The 22,069-nt window shown below is 35.4% G+C and overlaps 1 protein-coding gene across 1 annotated transcript in view; it reads left to right on the top strand.

Annotated features, from left to right (window-relative positions):
- Window positions 1-22,069, top strand: part of LOC149574804 (copper-transporting ATPase PAA2, chloroplastic) — a 223,313-nt gene that overhangs the window by 45,695 nt on the left and 155,549 nt on the right. Inside the window, exons 3-4 of the mRNA XM_089814630.1 lie at window positions 11,348-11,445; window positions 11,593-11,646. Of these exons, the coding sequence (XP_089670756.1) occupies window positions 11,348-11,445; window positions 11,593-11,646 (152 nt within the window). The remainder of the gene's footprint in view (window positions 1-11,347; window positions 11,446-11,592; window positions 11,647-22,069) is intronic.

The raw sequence follows: 22,069 nt of genomic DNA, 5'->3' as shown, positions 1-22,069 counted from the left end.
TGAGTGATGTGTTCATAGGTAAACTATGTTTTGAATTAGTTGGCATGTCAGAACAAAGGATTTCCCTTGAAGCCTATCAATTGATTCGAACCTATGGTAGCGTATACATTCAGTTCCCTAGGATCACCTTCATTAGAGTAGGAGGTTTGCAGATTGGTTTGGGTTCGTAGAGGTGTGAAAACAATTTTCTTTTGTAGTAAATAGATACCTTCCTGAGGAGAAGTGGGAGATCGTTTTCCCCCTCAAATTGGGTAAAATCTCATGTGAGTTAATGAAAGATGCAATCAATATTGATTGCGATTTGTGTAATTTTGATTTCAAGTTCTATGAGGAAAGAGAAGGTTTTGATAATAAGGGATTCACAAGGAGAACATTGGAGTTAGAAGGGTAGATAATGCCTTTTCACATTGACAATTTTTGGGAGGATCGTTTCAATGAAAGAGAAGTCGATAAGAGGGATCACTCAAGACCATCACTGTCACAAATTGTCTTTTTTTGATTGAAGATGAATGTACATGGGTTGCAGGAAGATGGGTCAGAGGTTGTTGAACTGAAATATTTGAATTAAAAGAAGTGACATTGCCCGTTATTGCTTGGAGAAAAGATGAAGAGGATGACATCAACCAAAGGATTAAGCCCATAATTGAACGCACAAGTGCCTGGCTAAAACAAAAGAGAAAAGAGAAAACTCTTATCACACAATCAAAAGGACTAGAGAAAAACACATGGTCTTCCCCTGTAGCTAATTTAATTCTTTCAGTTGATCATGCAGGTGAGAAAGAGGGTTCAAGTGGAACAAACCCCAAACTAATCATCAACCAACCTATAGTTCGTAGAATTAGGTCTGATACTAAAGCTCGAAAGCGTGCAGGCATGACAACCCGAGAGTCTGTCATAATGGATTTGAACCAAGATAAAGAATAGGATGTCGTGTCCATGGACTAGACAATGAACTTCAGGTTCAAGGGCCAATGGATACTGTTTCTCAGGTGATTGACACATTGGTTACCCCAGTTAAGGATGCATCATTGAAAGATACCTCAGAAGCGGCGTCGAACTAGTTTATTGATTCTGTAAGTAAAAAGCGCAGCCTGGTACTTGTGTCCATTCCAATTAAGGACGTTGTGAGCAAGTATATCGCCAAGACTGCCAGGTCTAAAAGAACAAAGAATGCCGCTAGGTCTTTCCTTGTAGCTAATTTAATTCTTTCGGTTGATCATGCAGGTCAGAAAGAGGGTTCAACTGGAACAAACCCCAAACTAATCATTAACCACCTTATAGTTCACAGAATCAGGTCTGATAATAAAGCTCGAAAGCGTATAGGAATGAAAGCCTAGGAGTCTGTCATAATGGATTTGGACCAAGATAAAGAACGGGATGTCATGTCCATGGATTGGACAATGAACTTCAGGTTCAAGAGCCAATGGATACTGTTTCTTAGGTGATTGACACATTGGTTACCCCAGTTAAGGATGCATCATTGAAAGAAACCTCAGAAGCGACATCGAACTAGTTTACTGATTCTGTAACTAAAAAGCGTAGCCTGGTACCTGTGTCCATTCCAATTAAGGATGTTGTGAGCAAGTATACCGCTAAGACTTCCAGGTCTAAAAGAACAAAGAATGCCGCTAGGAAGTTCACAAACGCGAAAACAGGGCAGGTCACTGCTAAGATCGCTCACTATAAACCCAAAGGACACTCCACAGACTTGAGTGCTGGTGATTTTGAAATAGCTAGAGTGGATTTAGGGGTGCGCAATAGAGAGACCAAAGAACACTGGTTGGAGCATTCTGCTAAGAATATGCTGATTTAGTCACAGAGAGATGGCAAAGAGAAAAAGGAACTCAAACAGGTTATCAATGCTCTTGCTGTATATATAGACTCCTTTGGTGGTTTTGGAGCATTACCTGTGGTGCAGGCAATTTTGACCCGAATTCCCTTGATAATAATAAGTTACTAAGCCAATTGCAATGAGGGAAAATCATTGCTGTCGTGATGTATAAGTTGGGTGGAAGAAATAACCAAGAATGAGGTGAATTTCATTCAGGATTCCAACATGGTCCTTAGTGATGCAGAAGCCTTGCTTGCAGAGGTTCAAACCCAATTGTCACTCTGGGAAGTAGACAAAGCAAAATAGAAAGCAGTGGTTACTCAGATTTTCAAAATAGAATAATATGGAGTCATTCAGTTCCAAGCCAAGAATCCCCTGAAGGTAGTGGATGCAAGAATGCTCTATGTCTTGAAGAAAAATGTATGACAACCTCATTAAGGATATGAAAATTGTTAATCCAACTGGTCTGCTGTAGTACGAAAAAGGTAATCAAGATCAATAGACAGTGGTCAAAGCCTTTGAAAACATCATCAAAGTGATCAAGGAAGAGTTAAACTCTACAACAACGGACTTTACGAAGGTTATGCAAGTGGAGGCTATGTTGAGTTTGTGTATAGCTCATTTTCCCAATTATGCGAATCAGATCCTGAAGATGAGATGGGACAGAGACAGCTGGAAAATAAGACTATCGAGCCTAAAGAACTCAAGCCCAAATGCCATTCAAGAATCGCTAAACGCATACCGGACTGGAAGCTGACATGTGGAACCATCGGAGAGGATGAGAAAATTGAAGAAGTAGGGAGTGATACACCCGTTTAATTGAATCTTTGTTTTACATTTCTTAATAGACTTGAACTCTGAGGATAGGTGTCCTCCATACGTTATTTAGTTTTGATAACTGTCATTGTCGCCAGGAGGTCAGGTTTTGAGGGAAACCTAACAATCTAAAACTATATATATAGGGAGAGCCTAAAGAACTCAAGCCCAAATGCCATTCAAGAATCGCTAAACGCATACCGGATTGGAAGCTGACATGTGGAACCATTGGAGAGGATGAGAAAATTGAAGAAGTAGGGAGTGATACACCCGTTTAATTGAATCTTTGTTTTACATTTCTTAATAGACTTGAACTCTGAGGATAGGTGTCCTCCATACGTTATTTAGTTTTGATAACTGTCATTGTCGCCAGGAGGTCAGGTTTTGAGGGAAACCTAACAATCTAAAACTATATATATAGGGAACTAGAAGTAGATATGTGTTAGAAAAATAGATTGAGAAAAATACTAAATGGGTTTTTAGAGTTAGAAGTTTTTGATCTCTGTTTTCTTTGACAAGTTAAACTTGATGCAATTTACATGCTATGAATGAAATTATCTTAGCCTTTCAAACTCTGATAATAGTAAAAGAGGGTAGTACAATCTGAATCTTTTGTGTTCATATTGATGAATGTGGTATTTCTTTTGAGAATATTTACTTTTATGTGCTGAACTATCTTATCATTCTGAATATGTTTCTGGTTGAAGTTGAATTGTTGTCATTTAGGTGTACATTTTAATTATTTTCATGAGAACATAAAAAGTCTTGTTCTATCTCTGAATTCTTATGATTAGTTCAAGATTACTTTTATTGAAGTCACTTATCCAAGAATAAGTATGGCTGCCTTTATACTTTCAGGCTAAAAGTGTACATGTTTACTTAGGTATGGGATTCATTGTTGCTCCAAGAAGGGAGTTGTACCTTATGCAATTCAAAGGGAAGCAATAAACACATGCTTACTCAACTGTAGTGAACTCATATTGTCTTCGTAAACGTGATAGAGTCTTTTTAAAGGATTATTGGTAAGAAGACAAATCTATTCACCTTAGTTACCGATTTGAAATACGGGTTCAACGAATTGGTTCGCCAGTACGACAAAATTTTGGAAAGGGTTTTGGGTTCGTTTGGGTTCTTTCGTACTAAAACATGTATATATATATATATATATATATATATATATATATATATTTATGAAGCCTAGAAGCATAGAGTATCATAAAATCATATGATTTTAACATCTAAACAACAAAAACACCATAGGCATAAGCTTTAGACATGTAAGTTGTAATCATAGCATCATGAATCAAGATCATACTGTCATATATTTAGTTTTTCAAGTTCAACATCAAAGATTCAAAACATGAAAATTATATCATAATCCATGAATCATAACAACAAGTTCAATATAGCTAACAATCCAATCTTCCAACTCCACCTTGCACAAACTTACTTTTGCTCAATCACCTATTTGCACACCACAAATGATGTTAGAAGCTAAAATAACCTATTTACATTCATGTTTTAGGCCTGCAGAACTCAAAACACTATCAAATTTGTTATAAAATGCCTTCAAAGTTGTCCGTCATCAGAAATTCGCTTGGGTTCGCACCGAATTCGATTTGGGCAGCTGAAATTTGCTCGGGTTTGAATTCCTGGACTGTGGGTTCAAACCAGCCCCAAGATAATCAAAGCTTGTTCGAACTTGGGCCGAACCGGACTAGTATTTCAAACTGGTTCGAACCTAAGCAAGGTTCTTGGGGCAAAACAATGAACCCAGGTAACTAAGCTGTTCACCAACAGATTTTCTAGTGACTCTACTGAGGTTTCGAACAATTGACAACCTAGCTTGTTATAAAACTTCTTATAATGATTGACCATGGTTCTACCACATAACAGTATCTTTCTTGTGGTGCAACCTAATCTAGGATTCCACAATACACAGGAAGACCTAATTTCAGATTTGAACTTGGTATCTTGGGAATTGAGAATGAGCAACCAACAATACCAACAAGTATTGAGAGTTCTTGAAGAAGAGGAAGAAATAGGTGAAAGATTGAGAGGAATTCCCATTGTTTAGAATTAGCAGTTGTGAATAGGATTTCTCAAAGCCCTGCTAGAAATAAAACTAAGGATCTGTGTTATAAACTTGTAGAAAGAAGGTATACTATAACCAAGAGGTACGAAGGGGTTATAAACGAAGATTTTGAAGTTGTAAGAAACTTAAACTTTGCACCTGATCATATTTTGAAGAGGAATAAAAAGGTAAAATCTGTTAGTAGACCTTCTACCCCACCTTTGGCTTCTCACCCTTCAACAACTATACAAGCACTGACCATCCTTGGAACAATCACACCTCTTTGTATAAACATTCAACTCTTGAACTTTGTGTTGCCAAGTATGGTTGTCAACCCTTGGGGATAGGCATGGGGCCCATTGAACTTAGGGGGAAATCTTGGGGCTTTACCAAAAGGAGCTAGAGATGTATTGCCGGAGTTCAATGGTGATGGAAAGGTAACAATTGAGGACAATTTAAGTGCCTTCTTATTCGGCCTGTAGAGTAGTGGATATCCCACAAAAGACGTGGCCGTCAGGCTTTTTGTTCAAACTTTTACTGATGTTGTGACTGATTGGTTCCATCACCTTCCTTGTGCATCCATAACTGCTTGGAATGAGATGGTAGCAGTGTTCGAAGCTAGGTCCAAGACACCAAGGGTCCGTTTGGTTCTTGGAATTTAAAAAACCCAAATTTCTACAAACCTTGGTTTAGCCAAATCAAGGTTTTGTATATCTTCATTCTGATTTTGAGATTTTATTGAAACCGTTTGTTTCACTCGGAAGATGTGTGTGAAGACACATTTTTATGCGTAAGCTTGGAGTTGAAGGCAAATTTCAACAAGTAGTCCAATCTATTGTTTTTACACTCCTTAGAAGACAAAACCAGGTTTTTATTCTCAATTCCTACTTTTTTTAGGAAGTTGGAAAACCTGGTTTTGAGGCAAAATTGGAAGTCTTGTATGCTAATTCCATTTTGCAAATTTTGAAACAAACGCACAAATTTTCAAATCCGGGTTTTGAAAAAGCCAATTCCTGTCATCTTCCAGGAACCAAATGGACCCCAAGTGATGAACACACTTTGCTGCTCCAATTGACACCAGTTGAAAAAGGAGATACAAAAATCGATGAGGGAATTTGTAGCTAAGTTTTACAAAATCTTGCAAAAGATTCCCGCGGCGTTAAAGACCGAATGATGAGAATTAGAAAGGCTTCTTTCTAAATGCAATGCCTCTTGATATCAGTTTTCATCTTAGGAAAGATGGGGTTTAAGACCTAGCAGCAGCCCATAGGTAAGCCATTGCGCTTGAAGATGTACTTATCACAGCGAGTAAATGGAAGCGGGATGTTCAGAGCCCAGGTGCTTCATCTTCTATTGTCCAAAGATTGGTAAACGACTCGATCGCCCTAAAAAGACAGCGAGTAGCTACTTCTTACCAAGCCCCTTATCAAGACATTGGTCATAGTTCGGAGGGCTTTTGAAGATATCAAGTCAGCTATGGCACACGCCCCTGTTTTGGTCAGCCTTGATTTAAAAAGGGATTTCATTACTTATTGCTATGCTTCTGAACATACTCTCTTAGGCATTCTTACTCAGAAAATTAACAGTGGTGGAGAAGTGCTTGTTGCTTTTATGAGTGTTCTTACTCTCAAACAATATTTGGACCGGCTGGTCCATGGGACTCCGATAATGAACCTCCTTGGAAACCTCATTTTGCATGTGGTCGTTGTTGGAAGTTTCACTATTTGCCATTTTGTTTGATTTAGGTATCTTGAAATATAATTGATTCATTTGTCAATAATATGTTTACATGCAGTTTTTTAACATCTGAAAGAAAGAAGACATGATAATATTTGTTTGCTCAAGAAAAGAATAAGTACAAAATGCCATTTGTTCTCATTATTTTCAATGAATGAGATAGAGATTTTTTTTTTGTTGCAATTTCAACCGCCTTTTATTTAGAAAACTTTCCCTCTATTGAGAGTTAAAGGAGAAATTTTATCATAATTCTTTAGAAACATTAGGCACTCTATTCCTGGGTATCCTTTTTGTTCCCTTCTTTGGGCTTATCCTGCCCTTTGTACAAGGTACATGATATATCATAATTGTATCTATTTGTCTAGCATTCTAGATTTGGATGAGTTCATTTCTTATGATTGCCTTCTTGGTAGGAGTCCACATAACTCTTTCCTTTCTGATTTTGAATAGAGCATGGGTTAATGTCTCATCATCCTTGGGCATGGAACATTGTGAATAGTCAAATTTGGGCATGTTCTTTATTAGAAGAAATGGACAAGGTGACATGGTTTCTTTCAAGCTGTCATTCGGGTCCACATCCTATTCTCATTTCAACATTGCATTTTAGTTTTGAAGACAATGATGAGCCCAATTTTCAGTGTTGAACCCAGTGTTTTGATACCATCTGCAAAAACTAAATCAATTTCAATTCCTTAATCACTCTTTATTTTAACAATAAAGTAAACTAGCTTCCTTTTCACATGGTAGGTTCAACTATTATAATTGATTAACTATATTTTCATGATAAGCCTTAACTATCATTTAAGTTTAACCAAATAAATTACACAAGAAAAACAAAAGATGTCTAACTAAACAAATTACCATCTCATATAATGGAAAAGTTAAATGTAATTGCATACATGCTTATAGAAGAAATTGAAATAAGACATGAAAGGAATTGTAAATACTAGCTAAACTCGAATCTCATCAAATTATGAGAAGTAGATCCCAACTGTCTTGTGCAAGTGTTGGCATTTGGTCGAGAGGAGAAGCATTGTCAAAGTCTGAACATCCTAACCATGGACCATATGTATCCCCTCTCATTCTCATTTAGAATGGCCCTACGCTGCACGGGATTAGGAATGGGACAACACTTCGTCCTGCCACCTGAGCATACTGATGTTAAGAGTGTCAGCTATATAACTGACTAGACTGAAGAGTCCTTTGCATCAACCTATCCTTACCTCTAGTGATCATAACAAGTATGCCACTAACCTACCCTGGCTAGAGATTTACATGGGCACACTATACCCGGTCACCCACCGCTCGACTTGACAAATAAGACTATACCCTTTGCCCACCATGAGCTGACTCGGTTTATTATGCTTGCTTATGTTCATTTACTCTTTGGTATTATACCGATTTCCGTCTCTTGATTTGCAAGTATTTCCCATAATCATTTAATATCAGCCCACACCTTTCATTTCAACCTTGCTGGTCATCCTTGATGAATCACGATGTCGCTGTCCATAAATCTTGGATAACTTCTATTTACCACAATTGAGATTTCTCTGCCCAACCTGGGCCTAGAATAGGTATTAGAAAATGTCTCATGGAAATACAAAGACAATATTATTAACTCACGGTGAAGGTGCCTCACTTATCTAAGGGGCATATTACTTATACCCCTGTATAAGAATGCACAATTTTGGTTTCCTTCTCCAATAAATTGTAATTCTGAAAAGAAAACAAGTTAACATACAATAGATAAATCAACTTGAAATTAGACCAATTGCATGCACCACTTAACTTGGTTGGCACTACTCATATAATCATTCATACTGGATAACTTTAGCATATGTAATTAATCATTTAGTCACGGATCCTAATCTGACTGGCACAGTTCATATTATTTTAAATTCATTGATACAAACAGGCTCAATCTCAAAGTTTTCAAAACATAAGAAATGAAAGGGGCAAAGTGTAGAAGGACGCATGACTTGGAAAACTGCAAATGTAGAAATACGTCTAGTCCTGACTGCTGGATAGTAGCTCGTGCATGGCTTGGATTGACTCCTCCGATTGTACTAATTAAAGTCTGGGTTGTTGCTAAGATTGCTAGGTAGGAAAGTGGGAAGGTTGCAGAGCTTGGGATGGCTTGCTGTATTGTATCTCTATTCAAGCCATGCTCGGTTTACCAAATTATAATCTCCAATAGGAGTTACGTGCAAGGTGACAAAAGGTGGTAGTGTAAGTTACATTCTTGATTTGAAAATTCAAAAGCCAAAAATAAAAGGTCGATCTGTTCTAGAATAAAAGGCCGATGGACTCGATGATAATAAAGTATTGACATAAGATGGAAATACTAATTTGCTCCTCATTTTTTATTGTAATGACAATTTATTGTACTTGCATATATTGTTATGTGTACATACATATCCGTAATATTCTTAATATACATATTTTTGTGTATACATTGTATTTTAAGTACATGTATACATACATGTCTGTCATATTTGAATATATGCATCCATTCATATATATGCATGTACATGTACAAATATATGTAAGTACTATGGTATCATTATATCAGAAAATATTCGAGATTACAAGAAGGATTTGAGATTGACCGAATTCATAGAGGTAACAATTGTTCTTAATTTGTTTCACGCTCAAGTGAATACATTTATATATATTTTATTAAATGTGTTGACCGGGATAGCTCATGGTGGACGCTTGGTATACCCTTGCTTGCCTAGTTCATTTTCCCTTGGCTGTGGTGGTGAGGACTTATATCTGTTGACTCAATGATAGGTTGGTGCACACACGCTATTCCCTCTCTGGCAATGCTTCCCCTCCTTCATCGCGTTCTTGCTAGAAGAAATTTACCATGGTAATAGCATATTTTCAAATCATTTAATGAAATCAAATTTTTATAATAACAATAACCATGTTAACTAATCATTTCCAATTCATATCATATCATAATGATTAACCAATATTTCTAATTCCCATTAAATCATAATGAATAATCAACATTTCAATTTCACATGAACCATAATGAATAACTAATTTAACCAACCAACTCCAATTTGCGAGAAGTCTCAATGGCTATATAGGCTATATAGAATATTTAAAATTAAACAAAATAGTGGATGTAACACTGTGGAAAGAAGTCTCTTGCAATTTAAGTTAGTAAGTTAATTGTCCTATTTACTAAGTTTTAACAAGAGGGGACATTATAATTATATAAATTTTCTCTTGGTTCAAATCTTTGTGACTACTTATACCTCTTAGTGGTGGCAACCCTTCTGATTAAATATCAAATAAAATAATTAATATCATTGTATTTTGCTAATAGTTTTTCTATCTCAATTAGCATGACACATTGCTTCTATGGTTTCTTCCCTTTGCATACATTTGGGAATACTCTTATAACAAAGACTTTCATGCTCAATTCCTTTAAAAAAAATTTTCTATGTATAAGGTACACAGTTGCAATACCATTCTCTCTTTCACCTTGATCCCTAAAGGGTATAAGTACATACTCCAACTTCTGTCCACCTTTAAGTATTTTCTCTACCATCATGTATGGCTTTATTATCCGATTGCCATGGTCTACCTGATAAAATATGAAAAACATCAATAGACATGATACACACAACTTTACATCTTTATAAGCTCCAATCTTAAACCTTGGAAGACATTGTTCACTAACCGAAACATTGTGAGATTTTTGCAACTGGGACAGTATCTAAAGAGTAGGATTCTCTGTCCCACTTATATTCAACTTTTCTACTGTCTCCCTCTAGTGATAATTATTACTACTTTATGCCCTTGCACTACATATCTACTTATGTGCATATGGTTTTGAAGGAATTTCTGCTTTATGTTGGTACAGTTTGATTGACTGCAGCTCTCAACAATGCTCTTCTCATCAATGACAACTCACCTTTTTTTGGTTTTCTTGTTTTCCATTGGAAGAAACCCCATTAACATATGTGGCTCTTGTGGTTCTCTATGACTTTCTATCACGATCTCCTTGTAATTGTGCACACTCGAATGCCTTGTGTTTTTCAACTCAACACTTGAAATAGGTGTTGCAGAATACACTTCATCTACCATATCTTCCTTTCTCACACTCATAAGCATTAGTTGACTTCCTCAACCATATATTCGTTCATCACACTAATAACCATTAACCTATCATTGTGGGAAGTATTTTGATTCTCATAGAGTTCAGGATTACCAGAACTTTGTCCTCCATCCCTATTTTCTTGATTTTAATTGCCACCTATCTGAAACTGTCCTCTTTCTGCTTGTTTACTCTATCTATCTGAAACTTCTTTTTCAACTTGCCTTGGGCATTCAGGGAAAACTGATATGCTCATTTAACTGATTATATTTTAACTAAACTCTTGAGTAGATCCTTCAAAACCATTAATATTCCTTGCTATTTCCTCTTGTCAGCTTCATGGTATTCAACCCTTATTGTCAACTTTAAGAATTCTTTAGCATTCATATCCTTTTGTCTTGGATTCTGCTAATTTTTCAACAATTCCAATTTGTAATCTGCAGAGATGAACTAAGCTACCATCCTATTTCACCTTCATTTTCTTTTCCTCTTTTATTCTTTTCTAATTGTGCCCCTTTCCACCACATAGCAACATAACCTTTAAGCTTTGAGATCTCAAATTTTATTCTTCCAGGATTTAAAAATTCTCTACACTCAAAATATTCTTCTATGATATTTATGTAATTTATTAATTTCTTAGGATTTAAGCTACCAAAATAGCGAGGACCATCAATCCTAGAAATTCTACTAATACTAAAAATTGGCTTTATATGTATAATTCTATATATGATATATTTAATTATGTGAAAAATAAACTTCTTGCTGGTTTTTACAGATTTACTGATGGATGGATTTAAAGCTTTTATTCAGAGATCTCCAAATATGAACTCACTTGTTGGATTTGGAGCAATATCTGCTTTTATGATTAGTGTTGTAAGTATGGTTTAATATGAATTTTGTTGTAAGAAAGTAGAAATTTTCAAAGACTTGATTAAATTTGTCAATTAAATTGATCATGGCTGATTCTTTGATTTAGTTGACTCAATTGCTTACTGAAAAACCTGTTCTTGCTTTGTGCAGGTTTCTTTGGTATACTCTGATCTTAATTGGGATGCTTCATTCTTTGATGAACCGGTGCTTCCTTTTTCTTGCACATGTTTGTGCTTTATGATTGCAATTATTGCTTCTCGTCTATTTTTGGGTGTGCTTTGTTAAAGGGATCCATACTGATTCCTGTAAAAACCTGGAAAAATCTGTCTGATTTTTTTCTTTCAAATCCATGAATGCCTTATAAAATATATATCTCACTAAATTGAAACAGACTAATAAACATATTATGCATTTGTAAAAGGTTTAAACAAATGAAAATTAAGGCATTGTCTATATTGAGATTGTGAAAGTCATCTTCCAATTATCTATATATGGCATCCAAATCAATCAATTGTTCCTTTGGCTGGCTACTTACTCTGCTTCTTTGGAACGACTGTTGATGAGAGAGTATATGCAACCAGGTTGAGTAGAATTCTCTACAATCTTATTTGCAGCCCCTATAGGCTGCTCAATGAAAAATATGGGAGATTGTTACACTCTGAACAGAAAGTGGGATCACCAAGTACTTGTCAAAGTCAACTAGTGTCTAGACTCTATAATACATGGTGTTGGGTGAATATTTCGCAACTGACAATTTTTAAGGATCAATTGCAAAACAATGGTTTGGTTGGCTAAAAGTTTTGTAAGTCACTAAAACTACAACTTACAAATTGTCACAGTCGACAATGTCTCATGAGATTTCTCTCCTCTCAGAAATAGGGAAGTCCCCTTCTTAGCGTAAGTGGCTTCAGCAGAGACCTAAATGATATTAATAAAGGGTGTTGGTTCTTAGTCAATTCCTCTATTTTAAGGAATGATTCTTTCATGATTATAACTCTTTAACTTAATCAAAGGTTTCCACTGCTACAATAATACCAGCCGCTTGGGGGTTCACATAAGAACAACTCCAAAGACAACAGTTTACTATTATATTTGGTAGAATAAGTATAAGAACCCAAAGTCTCTTGTGATTAGTTCGAGTTAGGATTCAATTAGAATAACCAATAAGGCATAAAGTCTCTTATTGGATGCCTTCAAACTTAAATAAATTACTCAAAACTGAAGCCCAAAGTCTTCAGCTCTCATTAATTGTAGCCACTAAACTATAGCAATCCTTCTTCTTGAAGCAAAAAGTCTTCAAGAAGCTGAATTGAACACTCGAATGATTCACACAAGAGAAGGTAATAACTAAATTTAAGAAAGATTAACTAATGCAACATAAGAATGCATCTATTAGTCTTAAGATTCACAACATAAAAATTTGGAAAATCTTGCTTCTTTTATTCAAGTAAGAAAATTGCACCATGAAACACCAAGTCTTCAAGATACAAGAAATATAAGCATTGTCTATTTTCCCAAAGCACCAGATGAAAATATGCAACAACCTCCCTCCTTTATATAGGAAAAGAGTGGAGAAAGAAGAGGAAAACCCTTAACCACCTTGACTTATTTTCTAACAAACTTCTAACTAACTTTGACTTATTCAATGTCCCAAGGCCTAAAGAACTTGCAACCTGATTACATGAAACTACTATATAGGTACACGTTCCCTTAAATTTACAACTTGTTCATCCTTTACATGTAATCTGCCATAAAACTACACCCATCTATTAAAGCATATGAAAAAGATAAGTTTCAATGACACTTCAGAACCATCTTGACAAGTGGTCCTCATAATATTTCACAATTCTTTTCATAGTGTCAATGTTTATCTTTGACTGGGAGGGGGAGGATTCCAATCTTCCCGAATGATACTTAACTTATTGCTCCTAGTTTATTTTTATATATTTTATATAAAAGAGATATTTCATAAATCTTATTGATGAAAACCACAAACTTCCATTTTGCCATATATATATTTGTTGACCATCATCATTGTGGTATACACTCTTACTTACATCGACTTCAACCAAGGATAAATAATAACTTCTTGTTCATATCTTTTGACATAATGACAATATCTTCAACGATCTCCCAGATGCCTTTGTTAGTTTTCCAAGGATAGCTGAAAATGTAATAAGCACTGCCATAATATTTGGTATGTGTGTTCCAAATAGTAGTGACCTCTTATTTATATTTGGTATGTGTGTTCCATAGGGATAAGAAGAGACATGTCCCATAAAAGACATGTCCCTTTATGGGACATGTCTATGTCTATTCATTAATTTGATAATTAATATAATAAACATTTAATCATTCTTATACGTATATATATTATATTAATTTCTCTCATATAATAATAAACTTATATATATAAATTATATCTCATATATAATTATACGTAGGTTTATCCAATAGAAGCTACCAAACATCACCACTCCCTCTTAGCTAGGGAGGATAAACACATTACCTCAAAGTAATTTCAAGTTAGCAAGATTAAGGATATCTTTGACCAGAAGATATCGATCATTTTGATATCACATTTGATATCAAGAGTATTTGTCTCGTAGAGTATCAACATATGATATTCACCAAATACTCAATAAGGTTTGATATCATATTTGATCAATGGACGATTTCTAGCATCTTTTCACCCATCTAAAACAATTCTTACCCCTGTCTCAATCCATGAATCCTTGATGGGATTCAATTGCTCATCAATCAACTTGACCTCGTCATCCAACAAGGTGGTTTGAACTCTCTCAAAACCGGGACCTGAATACCCTGCACGTGCTGCATTAGCACTTCTCAACATCTACTTGAAATATGGAGAGCAAACAAGATTAAAAGACAACCCATTGGCATACAAGCATCTTACTGCCACAATGTTGGCAATTTCCTTGCTTTGATTTTGAAATGTAGTTTTAAGTGGTCCCCTTCTTTTGTATCGCATGGTGCTTCATTTTGAGAATTAGAGGCAATTGAGATAGTATAGAAGGGGTGATTTTCTATCACAACATCTGGGGTGGATTTCATTACTTTTTCTATTATCTTGTTTTTATTGCCATCAATGACATTTTGTCTAAGTTCATCTCTCTCTTTAGCTCGCTCATGCTCTTCAATATATTTTAATACTAATGAATTTGGTACAGGTGCATTTTTTTTCTAGGACACTTCTTCACTCCTCTACCAGATTATCCACACAAATGACCCACCACAGGATAATATGAATTGTTTCTTTCTACATCACAACCCTGACATTTCCAATGGAAACCACCACCTCCTGGAGCATGATTTATAATATCCACATACTTTCACAAAGCGGAATCATATGGGGGTTCTATTCTTTGTGGGATATTGGCATTGCCTACTGAGGAAGATGTAGATCCCTTTGAAGCTCTTTTTCCTATGATAAGAAATTGTATACATATTAAGATATTGTTTTTGAGATTAAAATTTTAGGGAATATACTAGCTAGATCTTATTGGCAATGAAAGATAATTGAAAAAAATAAAAAGCTTAAACAAAACATTGAAACAAAAGAAAAATATAACAAGAACTTACCTCTTTCTGCCATTGTAAGCTTGCAAAGATGTAGCAATGAGACACAAACACTTCAATATAGCTCACAATCCAATCTTCCAGCTCCTCCTTGCACAAACTTACTTTTGCTTAATCACCTATTTGCTCACAAAATCACCTATTTGCACACCACAAATGATGTTAGAAGCCAAAATAACCTATTTACATTTATTTTTTAGGGCTGCGGAACTCAAAACTATATCAAATATGTGATAAAAAATGACTTAAAAATCATCCATTGATCGAAATTCTCCTGGGTTTGATGCAAATTCGATCTGGGCACATCAAATTCACCTGGGTTTGAATTTCCAACCTATAGGTTCGAACTACCCCCTTGCAAATAGAACCTCTCTTGAATTTGTGTTGAATCGGACCAGTATTTCAAACTATTTCGTACCTAGGCGTGGTTCTTGGAGCAAACTATTGAAGCTGGGTAACTAAGATTTTTAGTAAGTCATCTCGTCAGGTTCATCGTTTTTCTTTATTAGGATCAATCCTGTGTTGTTAGATTTTGATTTTGATACTTCTTCAATCTTTTTTGCCAGACAAGTGAATTATTATTATTCAACAAAATATGCTGAGGTTGCTATTTTTGCTGGTATTGTATGTTGGCCACCTCAGTGTGATAGCTTGTTGGAAGTTGTTTGAAAAGTTTTAAATCTTGGGCACAAGAAACAATGACTTCATGTTTCAGAATATCATGATATGGTTGAAAAGGTCGGTTTTTGGAGGAAAAAGGAAATTACTAAATTATATTAAATGCCTTAGTATAAAGCAAAAAGGTTTTTAAGTGTAAGGTGTGCAGTTGAAGCTAAGTTGCACGATGGAGATTTTAAATATGACCCCCATTATGAGAGTGGATCATCTAATTGTCTATTTGCTTTTTGATAATCTTTGCGAGGGTTTTTGAGCTCGAAGATTTCAATTTCCTTTCTAAGGTATAAGGGTTTGATTTTGAGTGGCGCGTTTTATCCATGCTTGAGATATTGTGGAATAAATTCTAGGAATTATTATTTGATTACTGTGGTTGGAAGCATTTCTTGTTATTGAGAAGTGGTTGGATTAAATCCAATGAATTGTTATTTCTTTGATATATGTTGAGGGTTTTGGCTGTGAAGGTTGGAGTCAATTTATGCAAAAGAGTTGTATGATTTGGAGATCGAATTGTGAAGAATTCCTTTGATGGATTGCATTGCATTTTCTTGTGATTCCCTAATGGGTTCGACTTGCTTTCTAGAGGCTTTTGTCACCCTACAAGGCAGCGAATGTGATGTACCTCCTCAAACATCAGTGATGTAGACCAACATAATGAATGTTTGCATGGTGGTTTTGTACAGGTGGTAGGAAGAAGATATACAATGTACGAGGGAAGAAGTGAATCAATAGAAGACGGGTGAGTGTGCGGTGATAAAGTCAAGGTCGTGTGTAATGAGGGAGTTGTATGATGTGTTGGTAGTAGCCTGCATATAGTGTGTGGTGGGGTTCAAGGTGTATGGTAAGGGTGTGGATGTTCGGTGCGTGGAGTTCGTTGGAGTGGAGATGGGAGGCTATGGGTCATATGGTGAATACAAAAGTGACAGGACGAAGATAGCCTTCATGTCCAAGTAATGATGGTAATGGTGTGCAATCGCAAGTGTATATGAAATGATGATTGCATTCAAGCCAAAATTGGTAGACGACCACAATGCCAACATATATGCCAAGATGATTGAATGGGGAGAAATGCACAAATTAGACAATTAATAATAGAACTCTGGATCACATAGATTTTATAATTCAAATATAAATAATGAAAGTATTTCGGTTATATATATTTCATATGCATCAGACAAGATCCGAGTAGACACAATTAATCATCAAATTTTGACAATGATCTAGTCTCGCACACCTAGTGAAATATCCAAATGATATCTCCAACAATAGAATAGGGTGGCGCTGGACCATTGAAATTGCAACGGGCAGAATAGGGAGGGTCTTCCACCTTCGAAACTGCAAACAAACTCCTTTAGCCCGTAGCTTCCAAAAATACAACAAAGAGTCAAATCCAATCCATGATGAATTGCAATGCCCAACCCTCGACTTATAAAGTTCTCCAAAAATTGTACAAATACAGAGTGACAATATTGATTATTATTTTATTAATTTGGGCCCCATACTTATTAATTAATTAAAGGTCCTTTATTATTTTATTTAAATTTATTGGACCCATTAATTAATTAATTTATGTTGTAATTTGGGGACATTATAGCGAATTATTTTTTGTTTGTGCTGCGTTTCAATTTTGGAGGACTACGTTTGGTTTTTGGGAGCCCACGTGCAAATTTAGGGCTCACGGAGCATTGCCAGGAGATTGCGTTCAGTTTGAAATTCCACAGTCTTGTACAATCTGCCCACCGTGGACAATTTAAAGGAACATGAGGAATGTTGTGGTACACATGGAGGTTTTGCTGGATTTGGAAATCAAAGTTGTGCAACATTCACGTTCCATTTGTAATTAAATTAAATGTATGCAATTCCATTTCCAGTTATCATTATTTGTGCACCAAACAAATCGCATAAGAAGATTATCATTTATTTACGAGCTTTTCCTATCATTTCATTCTGATTTTCATCATACATATATATTCTCAAAAATTAACAATAATAAGCATCAAAATGCTCAAAAATCAGAAAAACACAAAATTCAAAAACAAACATCTTAGCATCTCATTAGCATAGCCAGTGGGATCAGCTAGGGTTATTACACAATAAAGAGCCTTACAGAGATATTTTCGCACTCAACACCAAGAACTCCGACAACAATAAATAAGGCCTTGACATTATAGTCCTCACTTTTCAACAGTGTTGGTCCTCAAGCAATCGCAAATTTGGATGCTGAAGTATCTTTTTTCCTTTCGAAGTAGTGTCTTTTGGAGGCAGATCTTAAACAAAATAGACACTCCTTGATGCTTCTGCTTCTCAACTTCTCTCATGTACATCTAGAATAGCCTCAACTTCTCTCTCGTACATCTCTTGTACATGGGGATCCTAGGAAGATATTTCTTTAATACAATGTTTTTATGGCGAGTCATTGTGAATGTACTTTTGAATGACACTCAGACTAGTTTGGGCAAGCTACCCATTTGAGCCTCAAAATTTTAATTGGTGGGTCTAGATCAACAAGAAATGTAAGTGCTAGGAATTTTGATGGCCCAAAATGGCTCTCAACAATAGTCTTAGTTCTCTGATTAAAACATCGATATGCTTTTTTTTTAACTGAATATCCAAGAAACATACCTTCATCACTTCTTGAATCAAACTTTCCAATATCATTATCTCTTTTAATGTGAAATTTACTTCCAAAGATTCTAAAATACTTCATAGAAGGTGTATGTCCAAACCAAAGTTCATAAGGTGTCTTACTAGTGCCTTGTCTGATTTGAACTTTGTTCATAGTGTATATTGCTGTATTTACTGCTTCTCTCCAAAAGATTTTAGATATATTATTTTCAAGCATAATTGCTCTTGTTGCCTCTCTTGCTCTTTTGTTTCTCATTTCTGCTCTCCCATTTTGTTTAGGTGTCTTAGGGGCCGAAAGCTTTCTTTTTATACCATTATCTTCACAAAATTGTTAAACTTATTTGAAGTAAGCTCTCCTCCACTGTCAGATCCAGACATCAAATCTTTAAACCAGATTCATTTTCAATTCTACTCTTAAATATCTTGAATTTCTCAAAAGTTTCAGATTTTTCTCTAAGAAATGCTACCTACATCATTCTAGTGAAATTATCAACAACATTCATAAAATACCTCTCACCATAGAATGATCTTGTTTTTGTAGGACCACTCAAATCTGTTTGCACAATCTCCAACTTCGCTGAAGTAGTAAATGTCTTGTTTGGAAATAAACTTTTCTTCTGTTTTGCCATTACACATTCCTTACACACCATGTTAGTAGGTTTCACAATCTTAGGTAAATCTCTAATTGCAAATGTAGTACTAACCTTTACAATGTTGTCAAAGTTGATATGATAAAATCTCTTATGTCATAACAAACTATCATCTACCTTAGCAACTAAACATGTCATCTCAATAGGATTCAACTGAAATACATTACCTTTTGTCCTTGTACCAATACCAATCAATGTGCCATCTTTATCTTTGATAATGCAGGTCTTTCTGTAAATTGCAACTGATATCCCTTGTCTACTAGCTGCCCAACACTGAAAAGATTATGTTTCAAACCATCTACAAAATAAACATCACCAATGTTTGTCTTTCCATCAAGTGTAATAGATCCTTTTCCTTTTATATGACAGGTTGCATTATTTCCAACTCTAACCAGTCCTTTATCATAGCTATTGAATTCAATAAACTTATTCATATCTCCAGTCATGTGATGGGAACAATCACTATTTATAATTTAATCAGATTTCTTCTTTTCAATTTGTGATACTAATGCTTTTTCTTCTCTAACTTCTTTTTCAGGGCCTTCTTCCTTAATAACAACAAATCCAATTTCATCATCACTTTCACTCAAGATTTCATCCACTTTAGCATTTAATTCATTCTCATCAGCAAAAAGACAATCCTTAGGCATTCTTGATTTATAAGGCTTTCTAGGCTTCCTTACTCTCTTAGAGCATTTAGAAGAATAATGACCATAATTATTATAAGTCCAACACTCAAAGATTTTGTTACCTTTAGGTTCTCTCTTCATAAGTAGGACAAGTCCTTGCTTTATCTTCTTTTCTTCTTCTGCTCTTGTTCGGCTGCTACTAGCATAATCTCCACTTGTACTAACACTCCTTGTCAACATAGGTTGAACACTTAATGTGCTGAAAGCAGTTTCAACTCTAGGCAATTTTCCACTCTGTCTCATCCACATTTTTGCTAACTGCAATCTCCCAAGAAGAGTCTCTCTTGTAAAATCAGATGTGCAGGGAATAACTTGTTTAATCATTTGTGATGTTTGTTTGTATGCAGGTGTCAAAGTCTTCAATATCTTCCATACAACATCATCTTCTGATTTCTCTCCACCACAAGTCTTGATTCCTATAACAATCTTTGCTATTCTACCGAAGTAACTTCTTATAGATTAATCTTCCATCATTTTAGCATCTTGAAAAAGCACATCCAATTCTGTCATCTAACCTTCTAAGCATGTTTATCAACTTCAAATGTACTTTGCAAAGCTTTCCAAACTTCATGAGCAAGTCTTAAGGATTTTACCTGAGCAAATTCGGTTTCAGGAAGAGCTGATAGTAGTACTTCTCTAGCAAACATATTGAACATGAACGTGTCTTTTTGAGTTTCATCACAACCTTCAAGATTGTCTTCTATAATCACATCCATTTGATTTTTAGTAATCAACTAGTAACCCAGACCCATGCATAGCAGATGTGTCTTCATCTTTTCTTTCCAACTGTCATAGTTAACTTCATCAAAGTTTGAACTTTCTTTCTTGAAATGCGCCATAGATCTCCTTAAGCTATTAAGCTTTTCCTCAAGGCCCTGATGCTCTTGATACGAATTGTTAGAATGTAAAGTCCACCAAGATAACCGAGGGGGGTGGGGGGATGAATCAGTTATGCAATTAAAACAATTCTCAATATCTTCTTTAATTCTGAAACATGTAAACAATAGATGAAACAACCATAGAAAGATAACCATACACAATAATACTAGATTTGTTAACTAGGGAAACTCTTGATCAGAGGGAAAACCTTGGTGGGGATGGTACCCACAAGATGATGTATTAATATAAAAGTTCCTTCTGAAAGGATGGACCCTGTTAGGAGTCAATTAAATGCATTCAGTATATATGAGTCCTTGTTAGGAGACTTTGAATCCCTGTTAAGAGATTCCAACCCCGTTAGGAGTTATGCCAACCCTATTAGGAGTTGAAAAGAAGATAGAAGGATCCACTGTCCAAACAACTTTAGTAAGTTGAAAAGAAGATAGAAGGACCCACTGTCCAAACAACTTTAGTACTATCCTCACTGAATAATACAAGCGTACATCAACAACTGTCCAACTACAACTTCTCTTGCCAAATACAATTCCTTGTAAGGTCACCATGCCTCAACTGCATCAGTCACTTCTTTGATCCAAAAGATATTCGCATGTAAGCTCGCACAATACATAACATCATATAATCTGCATTGGATACCAATCCACAAGGAAGTGACCTTTCCTTTATACCAAGTCCTAGAATAAGTTGTTGAGTTGGCCTTGAGGCTTTCCTAGTTTACAATACTAATATAGAACCAACTTAAGATATTACAATACACGTTACATTACAAAATTACATCTTCTCACAATTACAAACAACTTGTCGGTGCACAGTCTTCATAACTTTCCACTTGCTGATCATCTGATTATGTGTGATTTACCAATGCATTTTTAACATGTCTTTAATGTTTGTCTAAGCTCGCTCAACCAAATTCCATCTCTGTTAGGAGATACAATCCAAACAATAGTACCTGCTTTCCAAAAACATTGTCTGAAAGTTGCCTTAAACAAATCCATCACAACTCTGTCCAGTCTTCATATTTTTTGTACGCGCTCTTAGTTGAAGCATCTAGACATACTCTAGAACATAATCCCATTTGCGCATAAGTTGATCTTCAATCCTCAAACTGTGCAAAGCCAAACTCTATCTGCTACTCTGTCAATTTTCATAGAATAACCAATATGTTGACAAACTCTGTCATGAATGCAACACACAACCACTGAAACATGTCCCCAACACTGCTGCTACTCTATCAATTTTCATAGAATAACCAGTATGTTGACAAACTTTGTCATGAATGCAACACACAACCACTGAAACATGTCCCCAACACTGCTAGGATACGTTTATCGTATGGGGTAAATATTTTAATGCATACAGACAATAAACAAGAACAATAGTACTCCTTTTATTATTCGCATATATGCCGAAGAGAAATGTTTACCATATGGGTTAAATCGATTAATGCATACAAACAATAAACAAGAACAACAATACTTCTTTTATTATTCG

Source organism: Cupressus sempervirens, chromosome 2 (genome assembly GCF_028749045.1).
Source record: "Cupressus sempervirens isolate cs-2001-9-10 chromosome 2, ASM2874904v1, whole genome shotgun sequence".
NCBI lineage: Eukaryota > Viridiplantae > Streptophyta > Pinopsida > Cupressales > Cupressaceae > Cupressus > Cupressus sempervirens.
Note: the sequence above shows the minus strand (reverse complement) of the source record. Positions and strands in the feature narration are given on the sequence as shown.